The sequence below is a fragment of the Arachis stenosperma genome, chromosome 5 (assembly GCF_014773155.1).
Source record: "Arachis stenosperma cultivar V10309 chromosome 5, arast.V10309.gnm1.PFL2, whole genome shotgun sequence".
Taxonomy (NCBI): domain Eukaryota; kingdom Viridiplantae; phylum Streptophyta; class Magnoliopsida; order Fabales; family Fabaceae; genus Arachis; species Arachis stenosperma.
In genome coordinates this window covers 23,033,605-23,053,507 of record NC_080381.1, presented here as the reverse complement: position 1 = coordinate 23,053,507, position 19,903 = coordinate 23,033,605, and the positions used below count along the sequence as shown (strand labels likewise).

At 35.3% G+C, this 19,903-nt stretch overlaps 1 protein-coding gene and 1 long non-coding RNA gene across 2 annotated transcripts; one reads left to right on the top strand and one right to left on the bottom strand.

Moving 5' to 3' along the window:
• Window positions 1–10,527: 10,527 nt before the first annotated feature.
• LOC130979872 (uncharacterized) lies at window positions 10,528–11,039 on the top strand. Its single transcript, XR_009086767.1, has 3 exons — window positions 10,528–10,677; window positions 10,775–10,829; window positions 10,915–11,039. It is a non-coding gene; the product is annotated as an uncharacterized LOC130979872 (long non-coding RNA).
• A 7,359-nt stretch (window positions 11,040–18,398) lies between these two features.
• LOC130980576 (protein NDR1-like) lies at window positions 18,399–19,521 on the bottom strand. Its single transcript, XM_057904237.1, has 2 exons — window positions 19,475–19,521; window positions 18,399–19,086 (listed from the first exon to the last, which is right to left on the bottom strand). Exons 1-2 carry the CDS (start codon window positions 19,519–19,521, stop codon window positions 18,432–18,434), a joined length of 702 nt encoding a protein of 233 aa, XP_057760220.1. The 3' UTR covers window positions 18,399–18,431.
• Between the last annotated feature and the right edge of the window lie 382 nt (window positions 19,522–19,903).

The following is a 19,903-nucleotide window of genomic DNA, read 5'->3' as shown; positions in this document are numbered from 1 at the left end:
TTTTACTTGGACCTTCATGACACAAGCACATGGTTAGGGACAGCTTGATTTAGCCGCTTAGGCCTGGATTTTATTTCCTTGGGCCCTCCTATCCATTGATGCTCAAAGCCTTGGATCCTTTTTACCCTTGCCTTTTGGTTTTAAGGGCTATTGGCTTTTTCTACTGCTTCTTTTTTTTTTCGCCGAGATTTTTTTTTTTCGCCATTCATTGCTTTTTCTTGCTTCAAGAATCAATTTCATGATTTTTCAGATCATCAATAACATTTCTCTTTGTTCATCATTCTTTCAAGAGCCAACAATTTTAACATTCATAAACAACAAGATCAAAAATATGCACTGTTTAAGCATTCATTCAGAAAACAAAAAGTATTGTCACCACATCAATATAATTAAATTAAATTCAAGGATAAATTCGAAATTCATGTACTTCTTGTTCTTTTGAATTAAAACATTTTTCATTTAAGAGAGGTGAAGGATTAATGGATTTTATTCATAGCTTTAAGGCATGGTTACATACTAATGATCATGAAGTAAAGACACAAAACATAGATAAATACAACATTAAAAACCGAAAAGCAGAAAGAAATAAGAACAAGGAATGAATCCACCTGAGTGAGGGTGGCGCCTTCTTGAAGGTCCAATGGTGCTCTTTGAGCTCCTCTATGTCTCTTCCTTGCTTCTGTTGAATGATTCCTAGTAATTTTGGTGTTCCTCCCCTTAGTTGCTTCCAATATTTGTGTGGAGGACAACTTATCCCCTGAGGTATCTCAGGGATCTCTTGATTTGCAGCCACATGTTCTACCACTGAGCTATGACGGCTTATATTAGTTTTTCCATCTCCCATGATTCAGAGGTGGAAGCTTTTTGTCTTCTCTTTGAGGTTTCTCTGGCCTTAGGTGCCATTAATGGTAATGGAAAAGCAAAAAGCTATGCTTTTACCACACCAAACTTAAAATATTGCTCGCCCTCGAGCAAGAGAAGAAAGAAGAGAAGAAGAAGAAGAAGAAGAAAATGGAGGAGAGTGAGGGGAGATGGATTCGGCTATATGGGTGGGATTGGGTGGGAAGGAGAAGTTGAATTGTAAAGGTAGGTGGGGTGTATGGGGAAGAGTGGATAGATGTAGGTGGTGAATGAAAAAGAGAAAGGATGACATGAATGGAGAGAGAGAGGGCGAGGTAGGTGGGGATCCTGTGAGGTTCACAGATCCTGAGGTGATCCTGTGGGGTCCACAGATCCTGAGGTGTCAAGGAATTCCATCCCTGCACCAAATAGGCATGTAAAATGCCTTTGCACACCATTCTGGCGTTCAAACGCCCATTGGTGCACGTTCTGGGCATTCAACGCCCATGTAAAGCATGTTTCTGGCGTTGAACGCCAGTTTCATGCTTGTTACTGGCGTTCAGCGCCAGTTTTTCCTTTCTGGGCACATTCCTGGCGTTCAGCGCCAGGATGTTGCTTGTTTCTGGCGTTCAGCGCCAGAATGGTGCTCTGTTCTGGCGTTGAACGCCAGCCAGATGCTCCTTACTGGCGTTGAACGCCAGTCTGTGCGTCCTCCAGGGTGAAAATTTTTTTCTTCTGTTGTTTTTGATTCTGTTTTTAATTTTTATGATTTTTTCGTGACTCCTCATGATCATGTACCTAATAAAACACAAAATAACAATAAAATAAAAATTAGATAAATAAAATTGGGTTGCCTCCCAACAAGCGCTTCTTTAATGTCAATAGCTTGACAGTGGCTCTCATGGAGCCACAAGGTGATCAGGTCAATGTTGTGTAGTCCCAACACCAAACTTAGAGTTTGGATATGGGATCTTAACACCAAACTTAGAGTTTGGTTGTGGCCTCACAACACCAAACTTAGAGTTTGACTGTGTGGGCTCTTCTTGACTCTGAACTGAGAGAAGCTCTTCATGCTTACTCTCTTTTGTCACAGAGGGATGGCCATGTGCCTTAAACACAAGGTATTCCTCATTTAATTGAAAGACTAATTCCCCTCTGTTGACATCTATCACAGCTTCTGCTGTGGCTAGGAAAAGGTCTTCCAAGGATGATGCAATCATCCTCTTCCTTCCTAGTGTCTAAGATTATGAAATCAGCAGGGATGTAAAGGCCTTCAACCTTTACTAACACGTCCTCTACTATTCCATAAGCTTGTCTCAATGACTTGTCTGCCAGTTGTAATGAGAACAAGGCAGGTTGTATCTCAATGATTCCCAGCTTCTCCATTACAGAGAGTGGCATTAGATTTATCCCTGACCCCAGATCACACAGAGCCTTTTTAAAGATCATGGTGCCTATGGTACAGGGTATTAAGAACTTGCCAGGATCTTGTTTCTTTTGAGGTAGAATTTTCTGAATCCAAGTATCCAGTTCATTAATGAGCAAGGGAGGTTCACTTTCCAAAGTCTCATTACCAAACAACTTGGCATTCAGCTTCATGATAGCTCCTAAGTATTGAGCAACTTGCTCTCCAGTTACATCTTCATCCTCTTCAGAGGAGGAATAGTCTTCAGAGCTCATGAATGGCAGAAGGAGATTTAATGGAATCTCTATGGTCTCTGTATGAGCCTCAGATTCCTTTGGATCCTCAATAGGAAACTCCTTTTTGCTTGAGGGACGTCCCAGGAGGTCTTCTTCACTAGGATTTTCGCCCTCCTCCTCCCTTGTGCATTCGGCCATATTGACTATGTCAATGGCTTTGCACTCTCCTTTTGGATTCTCTTCTGTATTGCTTGGGAGAATACTGGGAGGAGTTTCAATGACTTTCTTACTCAGCTGGCCCACTTGTGCCTCCAAATTTCTAATGGAGGATCTTGTTTCATTCATGAAACTGAAAGTGGCCTTTGACAGATCAGAGACTACATTGGCTAAATTAGAAGTATTTTGTTCAGAATTCTCTGTCTGTGGCTGAGAAGATGATGGATATGGCTTACTATTATTCAGCCTGTTGCGTCCACCATTGTTAAAACCTTGTTGAGGTTTTTGTTGATCCTTCCATGAGAAATTTGGATGATTTCTCCATGATGAATTATAGGTGTTTCCATAAGGTTCACCCATGTAATTAACCTCTGCCATGGCAGGGTTCTCAGGATCATAAGCTTCTTCAGAAGCTGCCTCTCTAGTACTGTTGGATGCATGTTGCAATCCATTCAGATTTTGAGAGATTATGTTGACTTGTTGAGTCAACACTTTGTTCTGAGCCAGTATGGCATTCAGAGTATCAATTTCAAGAACTCCTTTCTTTTGAGGTATCCCATTGTTCACAGAATTCCTCTCAGAAGTGTACATGAATTGGTTATTTGCAACCATGTCAATGAGTTCTTGAGCCTCTTCAGGCGTTTTCTTCAGGTGAATAGATCCACCTGCAGAATGGTCCAATGACATTTTCGAAAATTCAGAGAGACCATAATAGAATATATCTAATATGGTCCATTCTGAAAACATGTCAGATGGACATCTTTTGGTCAGCTGTTTGTATCTTTCCCAAGCTTCATAGAGGGATTCACCATCTTTTTGTTTGAAGGTTTGAACACCCACTCTCAGCTTGCTCAGCTTTTGAGGAGGAAAGAATTTATCCAAGAAGGCAGTGACCAGCTTATCCCATGAGTCCAGGCTATCCTTGGGTTGTGAATCCAACCATACTCTAGCTCTGTCTCTTACAGCAAAAGGGAAAAGCATGAGTCTGTAGACTTCAGGATCAACTCCATTCGTCTTTACAGTCTCACAGATCTGCAAGAACTCAGTTAAAAACTGATAAGGATCTTCAGATGGAAGTCCATAAAACTTGCAGTTTTGTTGCATTAAAGCAACTAGTTGAGGTTTCAGCTCAAAGTTATTGGCTCCAATGGCAGGAATGGAGATGCTTCTTCCATCAAACTTGGACGTTGGCTTTGTGAAATCACCAAGCATTCTCCTTGCATTATTATTATTATTTTCGGCTGCCATCTCCTTCTCTTGTTCGAAAATTTCTAAAAGGTTGCTTCTGGATTGTTGTAATTTAGCTTCTCTTAATTTTCTCTTCAGAGTCCTTTCAGGTTCTGGATCAATTTCAACAAGAGTGCCTTTATCCCTGTTCCTGCTCATATGAAAGAGAAGAGAACAAGAAAAGAAAGAGGAATCCTCTATGTCACAGTATAGAGATTCCTTTATGTTAGTAGAAAAAGGAAGGGGCAGAAGAATGAAAAAGGAGGTTCGGATTTTTAGATGAAGAGAAGTGAAGAGAAGTGTTAGTAAATAATTAATTAAATAAAATAAGAAAAGAGAGGGAGAATTTTCGAAAAAATTTTTGAAAAAGGGGTTAGTAATTTTTGAAAATTAAAGATAAGATAAGATTAAAATTAAAATTTAAAACAAAAAGAATTTTTGAAAAAGAGGTGAGATATTTTCGAAAATTAGAGAGGGAAAAGTAGTTAGGTGGTTTTGAAAAAGATAAGAAACAAACAACAAGTTAGTTAGTTGATTGAAAAAGATTTGAAATCAAATTTGAAAAGATAAGAAGATAAGAAGTTTAGATAAGATATTTTGAAATAAAAAAAAAGATAAGATAAAATTTTTGAAAAAGATAAAATAAAAGATAAAAAGATTTAACTTAAAAATTTTGAAATTATTTACTTCACTAACAAGAAACTACAAGATAAGATTCTTAGAACTTAAAGATTGAACCTTTCTTAACAAGAAAGTAACAAACTTCAAATTTTTGAACCAATCACATTAATTATTAGTGAATTTTCGAAAATATGATGTAAAGATAAGGAAAAGATTTTGAAAATAATTTGAAAAAGATTTTTGAAATTTGCGAAAAAATAGAGAAAAATGAAAAAGATATGATTTTTGAAAAAGATTTTAAAAAGATAAGATTTTTAAAATTGAAATTTTGACTTGACTTGTAAGAAACAACTAATTTTTAAAAATTTTTGACTTGGTCAACTCAAATTTTCGAAAATTTGGAGGGAAATAAGGAAAAGATATTTTTTTTATTTTTGAATTTTTTTATTATGAGAGAGAAAAACAACAAAAATACTCAATGCATGAAATTTTTAGATCAAAACAATGAATGCATGCAAGAATGCTATGAATGTCAAGATGAACACCAAGAACACTTTGAAGATCATGATGAACATCAAGAACATATTTTTGAAAAAATTTTTAATGCAAAGAAAACATGCAAGACACCAAACTTAGAAATCTTTAATGCATGGACTCTAACAAATAAAAAATGCATATGAAAAACAACAAACAACACAAAACAAGAAATCATCAAGATCAAACAAGAGGACTTATCAAGAACAACTTGAAGATCATGAAGAACACTATGAATGCATGGGATTTTCGAAAAATGCAAGAAAAATTTTTAAAAAACATGCAATTGACACCAAACTTAAAAATTGACTCAAGACTCAAACAAGAAGCACAAAATATTTTTGATTTTTATGATTTTATGATTTTTTTCTTGGATTTTTATTAAAATTTTTTTTCGAAAATATATTTTAGAAAAACGAAAAATAAAAGAAAAATTTTGAAAAAGGTTTTTGAAAAGAAAATTACCTAATCTGAGCAACAAGATGAACCGTCAGTTGTCCATACTCGAACAATCCCCGGCAACGGCGCCAAAAACTTGGTGGACGAAATTGTGATCCATGTTCTAACTATTTTGAGATGAAGGCTTCTTATGGCACTGGTTGAATTCACAACACCGTTCAACTAACCAGCAAGTGTACTGGGTCGTCCAAGTAATAAACCTTACGTGAGTAAGGGTCGATCCCATAGAGATTGTTGGTATGAAGCAAGCTATGGTCACCTTGTAAATCTCAGTTAGGCAGATATAAATTGGTTTATGGTTTTGGAAATTAATAATAAGAAAATAGATGATATATAATAAAAAGGATAGAACACTTATGCAGATTCATTGGTAGGAACTTCAGACAAGTGAATGGAGATGCTGTATGGCTCAAGGACGCCTGCTCTCCTACTGCTTCTACTCAATCCTTCTTACTCCTTTCCATGGCAAGCTGTGTATAGGGGTTCACCGTTCGACGATGGCTACTTTCTATCCTCTCGGGAAAATGGTCCTCTGCGGCTATCACTCGCATGGCTAATCGTCTGGAGGCATCACCTGGCCGAAGGCTACATCCCATCCTCGCAGTGAAAACTACGCTCACGCGCTCTATCACAGCACGGCTAATCACTGGTTGGTTCCTGCGCATACTGGAATAGAATCCCTTGATTCTTTTGCGCTTGTCATCATGCCCAGCACTTGCAAGTCTGAAGCACGTCACAGTCATTCATTACCGGAATCCTACTCGGAATACCACAGACAAGGTTAGACTTTCTGGATTCCCAGGATCCTACTCGGAATACCACAGACAAGGTGAGACTTTCCGGATCCTCATAAATGCCGCCATCTATCTAGCTTATACCACGAAGATTCTGTTGGGGAATCTAAGAGATACACATTCAAGCTCTGTTGCATGTAGAACGGAAGTGGTTGTCAATCACGCGCGTTCATAAGTGAGAATGATAATGAGGGTCATATAATCATCACATTCATCATGTTCTTGGGTGCGAATGAATATCTTGGAATAAGAATAAGAGAGATTTGAATAAAAGAAAATAGAATTGCATTAATACTTGAGGTACAGCAGAGCTCCACACCCTTAATCTATGGTGTGCAGAAACTCCACCGTTGAAAATACATAAGTAAAAGGTTCAGGCATGGCCGAGAGGCCAGCCCCCAAAACGTGATCACAGGATTCAAAATACAATTCAGGATGATAATATGATAGTAAAAAGTTCTATTTATAATAAACTAGCTTCTAGGGTTTACATGAGTAAGTAATTGATGCATAAATCCACTTCCGGGGCCCACTTGGTGTATGTTTGGGCTGAGCTTGTTCAATCCATAAGCTGAGGCTTCTCTTGGAGTTGAACTCCAAGTTATAACGTGTTTTGGGCGTTCAACTCCGGATCATGACGTGTTTCTGGCGTTTAACTCCAGACAGCAGCATGTACTTGGCGTTCAACGCCAAGTTACGTCGTCAAATTCCGAATAAAGTATGGACTATTATATATTGCTGGAAAGCCCTGGATGTCTACTTTCCAACGCCGTTGAGAGCGCACCAATTGGAGTTCTGTAGCTCCAGAAAATCCATTTCGAGTGCAGGGAGGTCAGATTCCAACAGCATCAGCAGTCCTTTTGTCAGCCTTTTTCAGAGTTTTGCTCAAATCCCTCAATTTCAGTCAGAATTTACCTGAAATCACAGAAAAACACACAAACTCATAGTAAAGTCCAGAATTGTGAATTTAACATAAAAACTAAGGAAAACATCCCTAAAAGTAGCATGAACTTACTAAAAACTACCTAAAAACAATGCCAAAAAGCGTATAAATTATCCGCTCATCAAAAGTCCTGAGGGCTAAGTACAAATGCAGAAATGACATTGTTCCTCTGATTAATAGGAGGAAAATCAATTCCAATTTATGGAAGGATATCTGTTCTTCTTGGGAAGATGTCCAGGCTAACTCGATCTGGCGCATAGGTGACGGGTCTCAAATAAGGTTTTAGAAATACAACTGGGTGCCAAAACTGGGAAGCTTGAATAAGCTTCATCCACAGGTAAGTTTTGCCTCTGATTCAGGAACCTTACTTACGGACTTTCTTACCGTTTCAGGTGGTTGGGATGTAGATAAACTGAAAAGCTTACTTTCCAGAGATGGTAGTTCAGAAAATTGTGGCTTTGTCTCTGCCTTTGGCTTGGAAGGAAAGTGATCAGATCATGTGGGCGAACTCCTCTGATGGAACTTTCTCCTTGAAATTTGCCTATAACTCGTTGCAAGATAACTTGGGAGTCCGAAATCATATCTTCAACCTCATCTGGAGATGGAAAGGTCCGAAAAGGATCCATTACTTTTATGGTTAGTGGCTCATAATATCATTCTGGGCAATGATGAAAGGTACAGAAGACATATGTCCCAAGACGCTACCTGCCCCCATTGTCGTCATAGTAATGAAACTGTTATGCATGTGCTTCGTGACTGCCATTTTGCCAAAGCTACTAGGTGGTTACTGCAGCCCCAATATCTCATAAGATATTTTTCAGCCTAAACTAGATGGATTAGCTAATTCAGAACTTGTTTGCACCTGGTGAGGATGAAAAGCTTCCCACACAAAAGAGAAGATGGAAGAAAACTTTTGGATTAATTGGGATGTTTCTTTATGAGTTACTAGAGGTTTTTTTTATAGGCTTTGGGATGTTCCTGATTGAATCATGTCGTAATAGATACAATGCTGAAGATTTTGGGTTCAGTTTTGCTGTTTGCAGAAGTAATGTACCACATTATCAGAAGATGCGTTCAAGGATTTTGGCCTGCAAGATTACATCGAAAAATAGAAAGTCTACTTTAAAATGATTGATGAATTTAAATTGATGGAAGAGGAATATGAAATATTTGATGAATCGGACGAAGTGAAAAAGATGTGATTCAAGTGTAGCAGCTAGAAAGTTTTTCTTTGTTTAGCTAGTTGTATAGTAATTATATAATAGTTTTCTAACCGATATAGCTTCACCTCCTCTAAAAAAATATAAAATTCTTGTAAATCTTTTGGTCATGATGAATTTCTGATTCCACATTGATGCATATTGTAAATGATTCCTTTCATTGTATCTCAGTATGATGATAAATTTATAGTTACCAGATTATTATAACCAAATAGATGTAACAAACAATTGAACTTACATTAATGTTATATATCTACAGAGAAACTGAGTAGCTTAGAAAAATTATATGCACATTCATATAAACTTAGAAAATTTATTGATGAATAAACTAGGTTCCGTGATTTTCAAAATAAGAATCTAATAAATCCTTAAGAGTATAAATCACTTAATTTAAAAAATTTTGAGAATCCAACAAAAACTATTCAAAAATTCAGCTAAAATTTCCAAATTTAACGGCAACTAAAATGAATATCTAATTAAAACCACCCAAACCCCCAAAGGTGATAATCAAGGTTTGACGAGTTAAGCCTCAAAGTGGTCCCTGAAGTTACACTCGAGACTTAAAGTAGTCCCTAAAATTAATAATTACCCATATTCATCCCTGAAATTACACTCCGGGACTCAGAGTCATCCTTCAAGAATTTTTCGTCAATAGGCGCCATCGGAAAGCTGATGTGGACTCGCTGACTAGGCAATGGCTAGCTAACGTGGATTAGTAAACCTTTTTGCGGAAATTTAATTCCTGAATCAAATTTAAAAATCCTAATCCCTAAATTCCTCTTCTCTTCTCTTCTCTTACCTTCCCTTCTCCATCTTCGAAGCTAAACAATATTTTTTAGCATGCAACAATCACCTAAGGATGCAACGTAAGTATAAGCAACATCCCATGGATTAAATATCATTTAAACGTTAACACCAATCAAGCAATTACATAAGAATCTATCAGTCCTTTGATAGCATAATCAAAGAAGTATGTGTGCAACATAAGAATTTATCAAGCTTGAAACAGAAAAGAATTTAAATTTCATTTAAAGGTCATCAACCTTTTCACAGTTTCTTCTCAGTAGCCTCAATTATCAAAACTATGGTAGGGAACTTTGATCATCGGATTGAGAATTGGCCGATCTTGGAAATTTTCAGGTATAAGAATTTAAAGTCGGAGCCAAAGTTGAACTTGACCGTGCAGTTTGGTTCATTAGGGAGAGTATACATTGAAGCGGCAGGGTAGTATCGCCTGTTAAAAAGAACCTTGAAAACTACACCTTAGTACACGCTATTTTTGAAGAAAGATATCTCACGTTCTACATACAATGTGATATTTGGAATCATGTGATTTTTATGAACATGGAACACTTAGAATACAACTTACAGCAGAGGAAATTCAAAACTTATATTATAGGCAAGGAAATTTCATTTATAACAGCAGAAGTAATGACACTTACAAAATCTGATTTATTACTACATCAACCAACAAGACAGAACTCCAAAAAAAGAACTTCTTCTTGACAATTTGTTACTGGCCAGTACTTCAACATCCTCTTGATGACAGATTCTGCCAACTTATTATCTTTCTCAACAAAATGAAGCGATCTGTATCTTCCAAATTCAAATTTGTCATTGATTCATTCATTTGTACAATAAATTTTTTCAAGTAGGTAAATTAAGCACACCTAATTTCCAATAAGCAGATATTCAGTTTCCAAAATTCAAAAAGGAATGCGATTATATCTATAATGTATAATGAATCAAAGATGCAGCAGTACTATAAATTCTGCTAAATTAGCGAATAATTAGTCAATAAATTAATTTTAATAAAAGAAAATTAGAAATATGAATTTAATAGTAAAATAGTATAGAGCTAATTAAAACGAGAATTTTGACACCAATTTTAAAGGATTTGGCCTAAAATTGGGCCGAATGGGCCAAACCGATCAAACCGAACCCATAATAGGCCCAAGCCCAACCCAACGGCCCAAATTCACTTTAGAAGAAGCATTCTTCTTCCTTCCATTCAGCATAAACGCTGAAGCAACACCAAGGAAGGGGAAGAACACATGCAAACTCATAAACCCTCACCACAAATTCAAATTCACATAACTTTTGATCCAGAGCTCCGATCGCCACACTGTTTGCGGCCACGTGACTGCAATGATGAGCTCTACAATGCCCAGTACCATTCAAGGTAAGGAAATCAAAATCTCAGCTTCTATTCTCTCTTCTTCAATTCGAGAATAGTAAGATTTTTGGGTGTTAAGATTTTGAATAAATTTATGTCATAGAATCAAATTGAGTTGAGGAATGAGTGGGCTTTGGTTTGATTGAGACACATACAAGGTAAGGTTCATAAACCCTAGCCAATTTCAGTTCTAGTATGTTAAATATGAATTTTGAGTATGTATGGTGATATATGTGAAATTAGGTGTATACGTGTATATGTTGGAGGCTTGGTGGTGATTGGAGCTAAGATTTTAGTGGGTTTCTCTAAACTTGAGGGGCTGTGTGGTGACTTGGGGGGCTGCCTTGGACTAAATATCGTAATCGGCCAAGGTATGGTTTAGGTTTCGCGTGTTTAATATGTAAGGTTTTGTGAAAACTTGGGCTAGAGCACTATAGGATAAGTTGAAACGATTAATTGTGTTAAATTATTAGTCTTTATGGTATTGATGGACAAGTTGATGTGGACATGTGTTGAGTAATTGATAATGTGGGTTGAATATATATATATATATATATATATATATATATATATATATATGTTAGTATAATGATGATGGATGAATGATTGATGATTATGACAATTTAATGATATGGTTGAGATTGAGTAGTATTTATGTGGAATTGTTGGTATGGTTATTTAGATTAATGTTGTGGTGATGAGTTAATAAGATTGTTGTTGTTGCTGAAATTCCGTTGATTGGTTGGTTTATTATTGTTGAAAGAAGTGCAGAATTTTAATGCTTTAAAGTGAGCTTGTATGATATAAATATGGTGATTTTTTATAGGTACAAGGAACTGAGGTTTCGGGGTAGGGTTGTGATATAATTTAAGTAGATAAGGTGATGAATAAGAGGAATGGTGGATTAGTATAAGTTAGAAACCTAGAGGACTAAATTTGGTTAGTGAAATTGAAAAGTCTTGCTGCAGAAATTTCTAAACTGTTTGGACAGCAACTTAAAACGAAAACTGGGAATAATCTGGGCATGATTTTCGAACCAACTCATTTTTCTAACAAATTCCTATAAGTCAAGATTACCCCATAAAAATTTCATGGAATTTGGCTAAGTGTTTTGGAAGATATAAATTTTTGAAGTTTAGTGGTCGCTGCAGAATTTTCTGGTTTTCTGGTTCTGCAGTACCAACTTCCAGACACTATAACTTTTGATTTAAACGGAATTTTGAGTTGCTTTCAAAAGGATTTTGAATATCTGTGAGTCTACTTTAATTGGGTACCAATTTCATGTCCATAGCTACTTTGTAGAGTTAGTTATGTCTCTTGGAAGCTGGGCTGTTCGCAGAAAATTCAGAACCAATTACTAGAAACAAGGTAGCAATTTCAATTGACATTTAATTAACCAAACGAAGTGCTATGAACCTGAAACTTATTTTTCCTAAAACTTAGGAGTGTAAAGTGTATCCTCACCAAAATCTAGGAGTAACGGATTATAATTGAATTTGTTATAGATTTTGCAAAAACGGAGCTGCCTGTTGTATTTTTCTAAACCTTCTTAAGTGCAGCAGCAAATTTTTATTGAATTTGTTATAAAATTCAATTCTAATACAAAGGCGGTAAAACTTTGATTTAGATCCAAAGAGTATGTCCAAATTTGACTGTATGCATGAACGTAGGTAAGTAAAAGTGTGTAAGTTATCTCTAGGACACATTTAAAGTTAAACGGTGGTAACTTAGAGATGAAGAAAGATAACTAATAGTTGGAGAAGATAGTATTTGATTTGATAAGATGAAGGAAGAGAGTAATGTAAGAAATTAAGACTTGATGATATTGATTAATCAAGAATAATAAAAATGTATGATCAATGAGTTGAGTGAAATGGAGAATGACGAGATTGAGACATGAATTAGTATTGAGAATGAAAATGATAAATTGTAAGACATGATTGAATAACCTGAGGTTGGGGCGTTGTCTTCCCCATGTCAGCCGGGATTTTCCTGTGGTATTTATTGAGAAAGTGCAGTAATGTCGTGAGTATGCCAGAGTTGCATATGTACGCTAATGATTGAACATTATTGAGCTTGGGGTACTATCTTCCCCATGTCAGCTTGGGGTATTCCTTCCCCATGTCAGCTTGGGGTGTTGTCTCTTCTCTCCATGTCAGCTTGGGATTCGTCCCATGGATATTATTGAGCTTGGGGCGTTCTTTTCCCCATGTCAGCTTGGGGGTCCTCCCCATTATGTATTTTGAGCTTGAAAACATGTCGGGATGGCTACTTAACCGACAGTTGATATCAACAGCCATAGGACATGTATGCATCATGCACATTTGTTTGTTTTGATTGCTATGTATTATCTGAGATTGCCTAACTGAATATATATCCTACTATCTACTATACTTGTTACTTGCTCTATCTGATTCTTCTTGTGTGTGAATTTGTCTAGTTACTTATCTCTGCATGATTTATGGATGACGGAGGAGCGGAGGAAGGGTAAAATGGGTTGGTGTTGATGTTAGGTTTAAAAGTGAGTAAGTCTAGGAGTGTTTTAGATTACCTACCTCTTTTTATGACTTCTGCTTAGAAATTAAGTTTTATAACTGTATGTTGGAATTCTAGGATTGCCTTTGGCATTCTCAAGACCTTATATATTACATGTGTGGCACCTTTACCATACTGAGAACCTTCGGTTCTCACCCCATACTGTGTTGTTATTTTCAGATGCAGGTCGAGTGGCTCCTCGGTAGGCGTCTGAAGGTTCTGCGGTGAAGTGGTTTACTTTGGGGTCTCCTTTTGTTATTTTGATGCATATATATGTATAGTTTCTCCTCTTGTATGTAAGAATACTTTGTTTATGTACCTATTAGAGGTTTTATGAAGAACTAGGGTTTTGAACATGTCCTTTTGGGTTATGTATGTATATATATATATATATATATATATATATATATATATATATTCTCCAACCAGCCTTGGCTTCGCAGACAGAGTCAGGAGTTAGTTATGTTGTGTTATTGGCCTTCTACTCGTATCATCTGTACATATATGTTATTGAACTTTAGTTTTCTTCTCACGTAAGTAACCACATTTTCTGAGGGTTGCGCTTTTGAATTTTGCGATCCTGTTTTACCCGTTTTTCAAGGCTCCTAGTTAAGTATCTCTTTCTCTATTATTATTATTATTATTATTTATATATATATATATATATATATATATATATATATATTTTATTTTTAGAGGTCGTAATACCTTACTATCTCAATCTTATGACTTAAGCATAAGATTAAGTATGGTAGGGTGTTACAAGTACAAACCATACTTTACACAATCAGACCCCAGATCCAAAAACAATGATATAGAAACCAATAACATCACCTTCCTTATACCCTTAGTCTCCATATTTCTCTCTCAGAGCCTTATGCACCTTACCCCCATCAATATCCCTTAACATTATAGGGTGGCATTTATAGGAATTAGTATATATAAATCATTATCAATCACGACAGGCTATTATCCTAAAATACTACACACACATGAAGAGTTGACAGTCAAATGATTATAGAAGCAATATTAACATGTATTAAACGGGATTTAAAAATAAGCGACATATTTTTTTGAAGGACAATGAAATCATCAACAAATTCAGAATGCTACTATCAATAGTATTAATTCAACTTCATTAATATGTTATGGTATGCTCTAAATAATTTTAAGTCAGGCTTGCAATTTTTCAGTTAAAACAGTCGTTCATAAAATTTGTCTTTATCATAGGATTTTCATATACTAAATAAAAAATAATATCAATATTAATATTCATATCTTGTGATTGAATTTGACTTGCATCATTAATAAAGTGTCCAGGTGATTAAGAATAAGTACTGAAAGTATTCGAATAAACAACTTTATAATATAGCTTCTTTCTATATTTTAGAGGCAATTTATAGTACAGAAGAATGAAGAAGGAGATCCAACCACAATACATGTTATAACTACTATAACAAACCAATTAACCCTATGATAGCTACTATAACAATATTAAAGAAACATCCAACAGAAGATATAAAAAATATCAAAAACATAATACCATCTCCAAAAAACATCCAATTTCAGTAAAATAAACCTCAAATTTTATGAAAAAGAAACACAAAAAACATAAAAAAAACATCTTCCTGCAAATATGAAAAATTAAAGAAAAAATAAACAAAAAAACTGAAACAGCACTGCATGACCTCGTTACCATATTGATGGGCATGTGTCCGAGGAAACAGAGTGGCGAGCAGAGAGGAGGCCGACGGGAAACAGGGTGGAAAGTGTGCATTCGTGAACGGTGGTGGGGGAGGCGGTTACTCGTTTCTCGACCGAGGAGGATCCAGTGATCCTGGACGATGAAGTGGCGGCACTGTGGCATGTTGACTTGTGTCGCAAGGCATGCAACGTGAATGGAGGTTGCGGAAGTATGCAACGGCGACAGGGAGCGCATCTCTGGTCGGTGCCGCAACAGCGCGGTGGAGGTGCCACGACTTCCGTGTGCTAGTGGCGACTGGCTCGCAATGACTTCCATGTGCTGGTTCTTGATTAGCGGTGGAATTGGAGGAACGGCGGTAGCGCTAAGGTGCGTTGTTAACGGCGAAGGTGACGACATGATAAGGGAGGAGGGAGTGGAGCAGATGCAGTGAAAATAGAGTAAGGTAAAAGGTGACAGGTGAAATCTGAATTAGGATAAGGATGGATAATTGGGGGAATGATTTTTTTAGTGTGGTAGGCTTTAGGTCTAGCCCAATAGGAATTGGTAGGAGTTGGCTGGACCCCATTGTTAGTTACCTAGCGGGATTGTTAAATCTATATCTAAATTAGAAGATAAATATCCTATTTGTTGAACTATGAACTAAGAGGAGACATAATATTCAATTACAGAGAATCTTAAATAACAGAAACAGAGCCAACACTGGAGCTGCAGCCCTCCATCTCCATTGATCTCTTCTCCCCCAACAAGCTTTCACTTTATCTCCTCTTCCTTTCTTTCCCCCACCCACCTATCTCGTTTCTCCTTTTCCTACCTTTGTTATCCTATTTTCTTGAATTTTCTTTTCTCGATGGTTTCAGATCTGGAAAAGACTCATCTTTTCTCTCTTATTCCTTTTCTTCCACTCCCTTCTTTTTCTTTTGATGTTTCAGGTTCTAATTTCTGTTTCTGCTATCCTTTGTCTAGTTTCTAGTTTTTTTTTTCAGTTTTATTTCATAGATTTAGTACGATAATAATTTTCTGGTGGTTATTTTTCTTATTTTGTGGTATTATGGATCTCTTTTATGATCTTCTGATTCTCTTTTATGGATATTTTGCTTTCTGTGATGCTGATCTTGTTATGAGAAAACTATATTTTAGAAGAAATTGGATATTTATGGAATTATTTATAAATTTAAAAAGTGATGAGACTTATTCAAAATCAAAAAAAGATTATTCTATTATGTTGCAACATATCTATGTAGTTTTATAAACTGAAGACTCATTTAATTTGTGTTGATAATTTAAATATGTACCTATTAAATGATGTTTAATTTATTTAAGAATAGAAATGATAAAAGAAATTAAAGTTAGACAACTAATCAAATTAACTAAAGTAGTGAAAAATATAAGTTCATCTCCAATAAATACTATGAAAACTACCTTAAATCAACTTGCATTGTTAGCCACAAGGTTTGCATAATTTGCATAATTTTATTCCTTTTTAGTTATTAAGTGACATGTTGCACTCTGCATCCAGTGCACTCGTCTTTTATATTGTATGCAGAGGCTCAAATGCATGTTGCATGTTTGTGTATAAACATCAAATTTATGCCCAATAATGCTAATGATCTTTGCTTGTACTAATATGGTCTTGGTTCTTTCGTATTTCTTAGGTTTGAACCATACTATATCACCAATAAAATTTAGGATTAATCTATACATACAAGTGTATTTTGCATTTACAAACTTTACAAGTGTGAACGAAATCCATTTATTAAACGTGCTGCTTGTTATGTGCCTTTTTAACAAAATTTTAAATCAATTCAAATCAATTAACGCATAAATATATAACTTCCATTTTTCAAAAGATTTCGTTTTTTTTTTCGAGTTTCTTGCCAAATTTGTTGGATCTCCTTCATGCGTTCTCTCTTTGCTTCGTTTTTTTCGATTTTCATGATTTCTGAAATCAAATTTTGAAATCGTTTTGAAAATAATGGAACTTCAGAAATACACCCAAACGATTACAGAAATACACCCAAACGGTTACACAAATACACCCAAATGGTTACAGAAAGGATTACAAAAATACACTCAAAACAGGGAGAGACAGTATATTTCTTCTTGAAATCTTTTAATATTTTACTGATTAAGGATGAGGCACATGGCAGAGACAATCTAGAAAAAAAACCTAGAAGAACAGTAAAACAGTACCTTGAATAATGTTTCTTCCTTTTTTTTGGTGATTTTTGATGGAGATTTGTATCTTTTCTTCTTGATTTCTTCTACTCTTCGCGAGAAGTTGCAACGTTTCTGCAGAATCGTAATAGTTTGTTTTGAATGTCCCTTGAATCTTGATGGTTTGCGTTTTGATTGAGGAAGAAGAGGAAGAGTGAACGTATTGTAGAAGGGGCGCGTGTTTTTTTCTTGATGGTTTGCGTTTTGATTGAGGAAGAAGACGAAGAGTGAACGTGTTGCTGAAGGGGAGCGCGTGTTTTTTTCTTGATGGTTTGCGTTTTGATTGAGGAAGAAGACGAAGAGTGAACGTGTTGCTGAAGGGGAGCGCATGTTTTTTTCTTGGACTTGGAGCAACTTGTATAACTTGTAAGCTAAAAAGGCTTGTATATGTAGCATGTGATGGGTTCACCAAAAATCGAACTCTTGACCTTTCGGATCTAGCGCTTTATACCATATCATGATACCACTCATCCCAAAAATTTCAGTTGATGAAAAAATGTAACACTAATGATTATATCTCTAATACTCCATAAATCTCCATTGTACACATTGTATAAATATTTCATTGGCTCCTCATACTTTTCCTATTTTTTATTAATGTTTGACTAATAAAAATATTTTTATATTAAATTTTAAATCATAAATTTTTATTTTAAATTTTAATAATACATAAATAAAATATTAACCTAAAATATTAATTAATATTGATAAAAAAATGTTGGTCCTTTATATTTCTCTTTTGTAAAATATAATTTAGCTTTCATCTTGCTTATATTTAATTAAAAACACTGCATATTTCTTTCTTAAATATGTAGATGTTGAATGTAATAATAGGCAACCGAGTGGAATGAAATTCAAATATGGAGTAGATCGACAATGTGTATTGTGAACGCTGCTTTATTTCATTGTTGACGTTTAGTTCAATGGATACCACTACATGAGTACTTATTTGAAGGGGGAAAAAGAATACACAAATATTGAATTCTCTTGTTTCTATCTGGTTTACACCAACTATGTACACAAGAAAATCTTACTAAAACTAAAACTACACAGTTTTCTCACACAACATAATGCAAAACCAAATAATCTTTTTTGCGCTGACTGTATTGTAGCTAATATTGATTTGAAGAAACCATCATAACCTAATCTTTAATTTTCCTATGTAAAGCAACATTCTCTATTTCTCTCATATAGGTATTGGATCACATGCACACAAATTGGGTATGTTTTCTAAGTGTTAGAAGAAATGAAGGGAAAAGGATAAGATGAAGAATTGAACCAAGAGAAAGAAATGGAGGGAATGAGATCAGTGCTTTACCGACCTGACCAATTTCTTGGTACCACACTGTTTGAGTTTGTACTTGTTTTTCTTCTCCGAAAACTTAAGCTTCCCATCACCACCTATTGGTAGATTAGTAGCCAGGTTTAACCCATGAAACTTGCTCTTGATTCCCCATGTCTTGTAGTGAAACCTCGTCCTTAAAGCCACCTTTAACTCACTGGTGGCATTTTTTATTGCATTGGAGAGCAGAGTTTTCAGTAGTTCAGATTTAGCGTGGACAGTGCCAGATTCCTCGCGCTTGCTACTAGTCCCTTGATGAAATGATTTTAAGGTTGTCTCTGCCACCTTGTCTTGACGCTGCCCATACAAGAAAAGGAAAGTTGAGTCATCATAGTAGATGTTAGAGTCCTTGTTTTGGTTCTCGAATTCAAGAGAGTAAAAGATGGTCCCGTTTTGATCGGAGGGCTGTTCTATGGTTACGAAGGTGACGCTGCATGTTGGCTCTTTGGGTCGTAAGGCTAGCCACAGGCACAGTGCAAGTAGGCCTAAGAAGCCTATGAATTCTGCCAGCCATAAGTAGAAACTCTTGTACTCGGTGTCACACATCTCTGATATTTGCAACACAAAAGAATTCTGTTGCTTACCATTGTTGTATTTAAGAGACGCATGATCTGGGAATCTGTTTCAAGTTGGTTTCTGTTACCAAAGCATTACATTAAGAGAAGGGGGTAAAGTAAAGAATATGCGTTTCTTAGGTTTAAGGATAACCCATACTCAATGCAATGCGGGCATCATCAAAACTCGAGTGATCTTCAAATATCAAACATCCCATCTCTTGTTTTTACATGTTTCCTCTCCATTTTTTGTGAGAAGGAAAATTTTATTTGATACTCTGTCAAGTTATACAATTTATGGTTAAAGACAAACAAAAAATTAATAAGAATAAATGAAGAAAGTAGAAAAATTTAAAACTTTACAATTCAATGGTTGAAAAGTCAAAGAAGGCAGCAGTAAATGTAAAGTAGTATTTGTTTTCATTTGGTTCAATAAGCAAGTTGTGCTTATACCTTAGAACGTGTCCAATATATGAACCAAGTGCGTCATGCACCGCCATGAGAAAAAGTTCCCGTACGTGTATTTAATATAATTTTTAAAATTAAATTATAATTTTTAAAAAATTATTTAAGTATTTATAAAAAAATTAATAAAAATAAATTCTTTTATAATAATTTTTTATTATATTTTTTTAAAATAAATACTTTTAAAAATAAAAAAATTAAACAAAAATATAAATTATTTTTAATATAAATATTTATTATTTAAATTATTTTTTTAAGAAATTTAATTAATCTATTTATCCAAAATTTCAAACTAAATCTATATCACATTTAATTCAAATTGATTATCATTAAAGTACAAGTATTCTTTGTAAGCCGCCAAACACTCGATATAAATTGAAGAGTTCTCATAAGCAATTGTACTGTATACTATGTTTT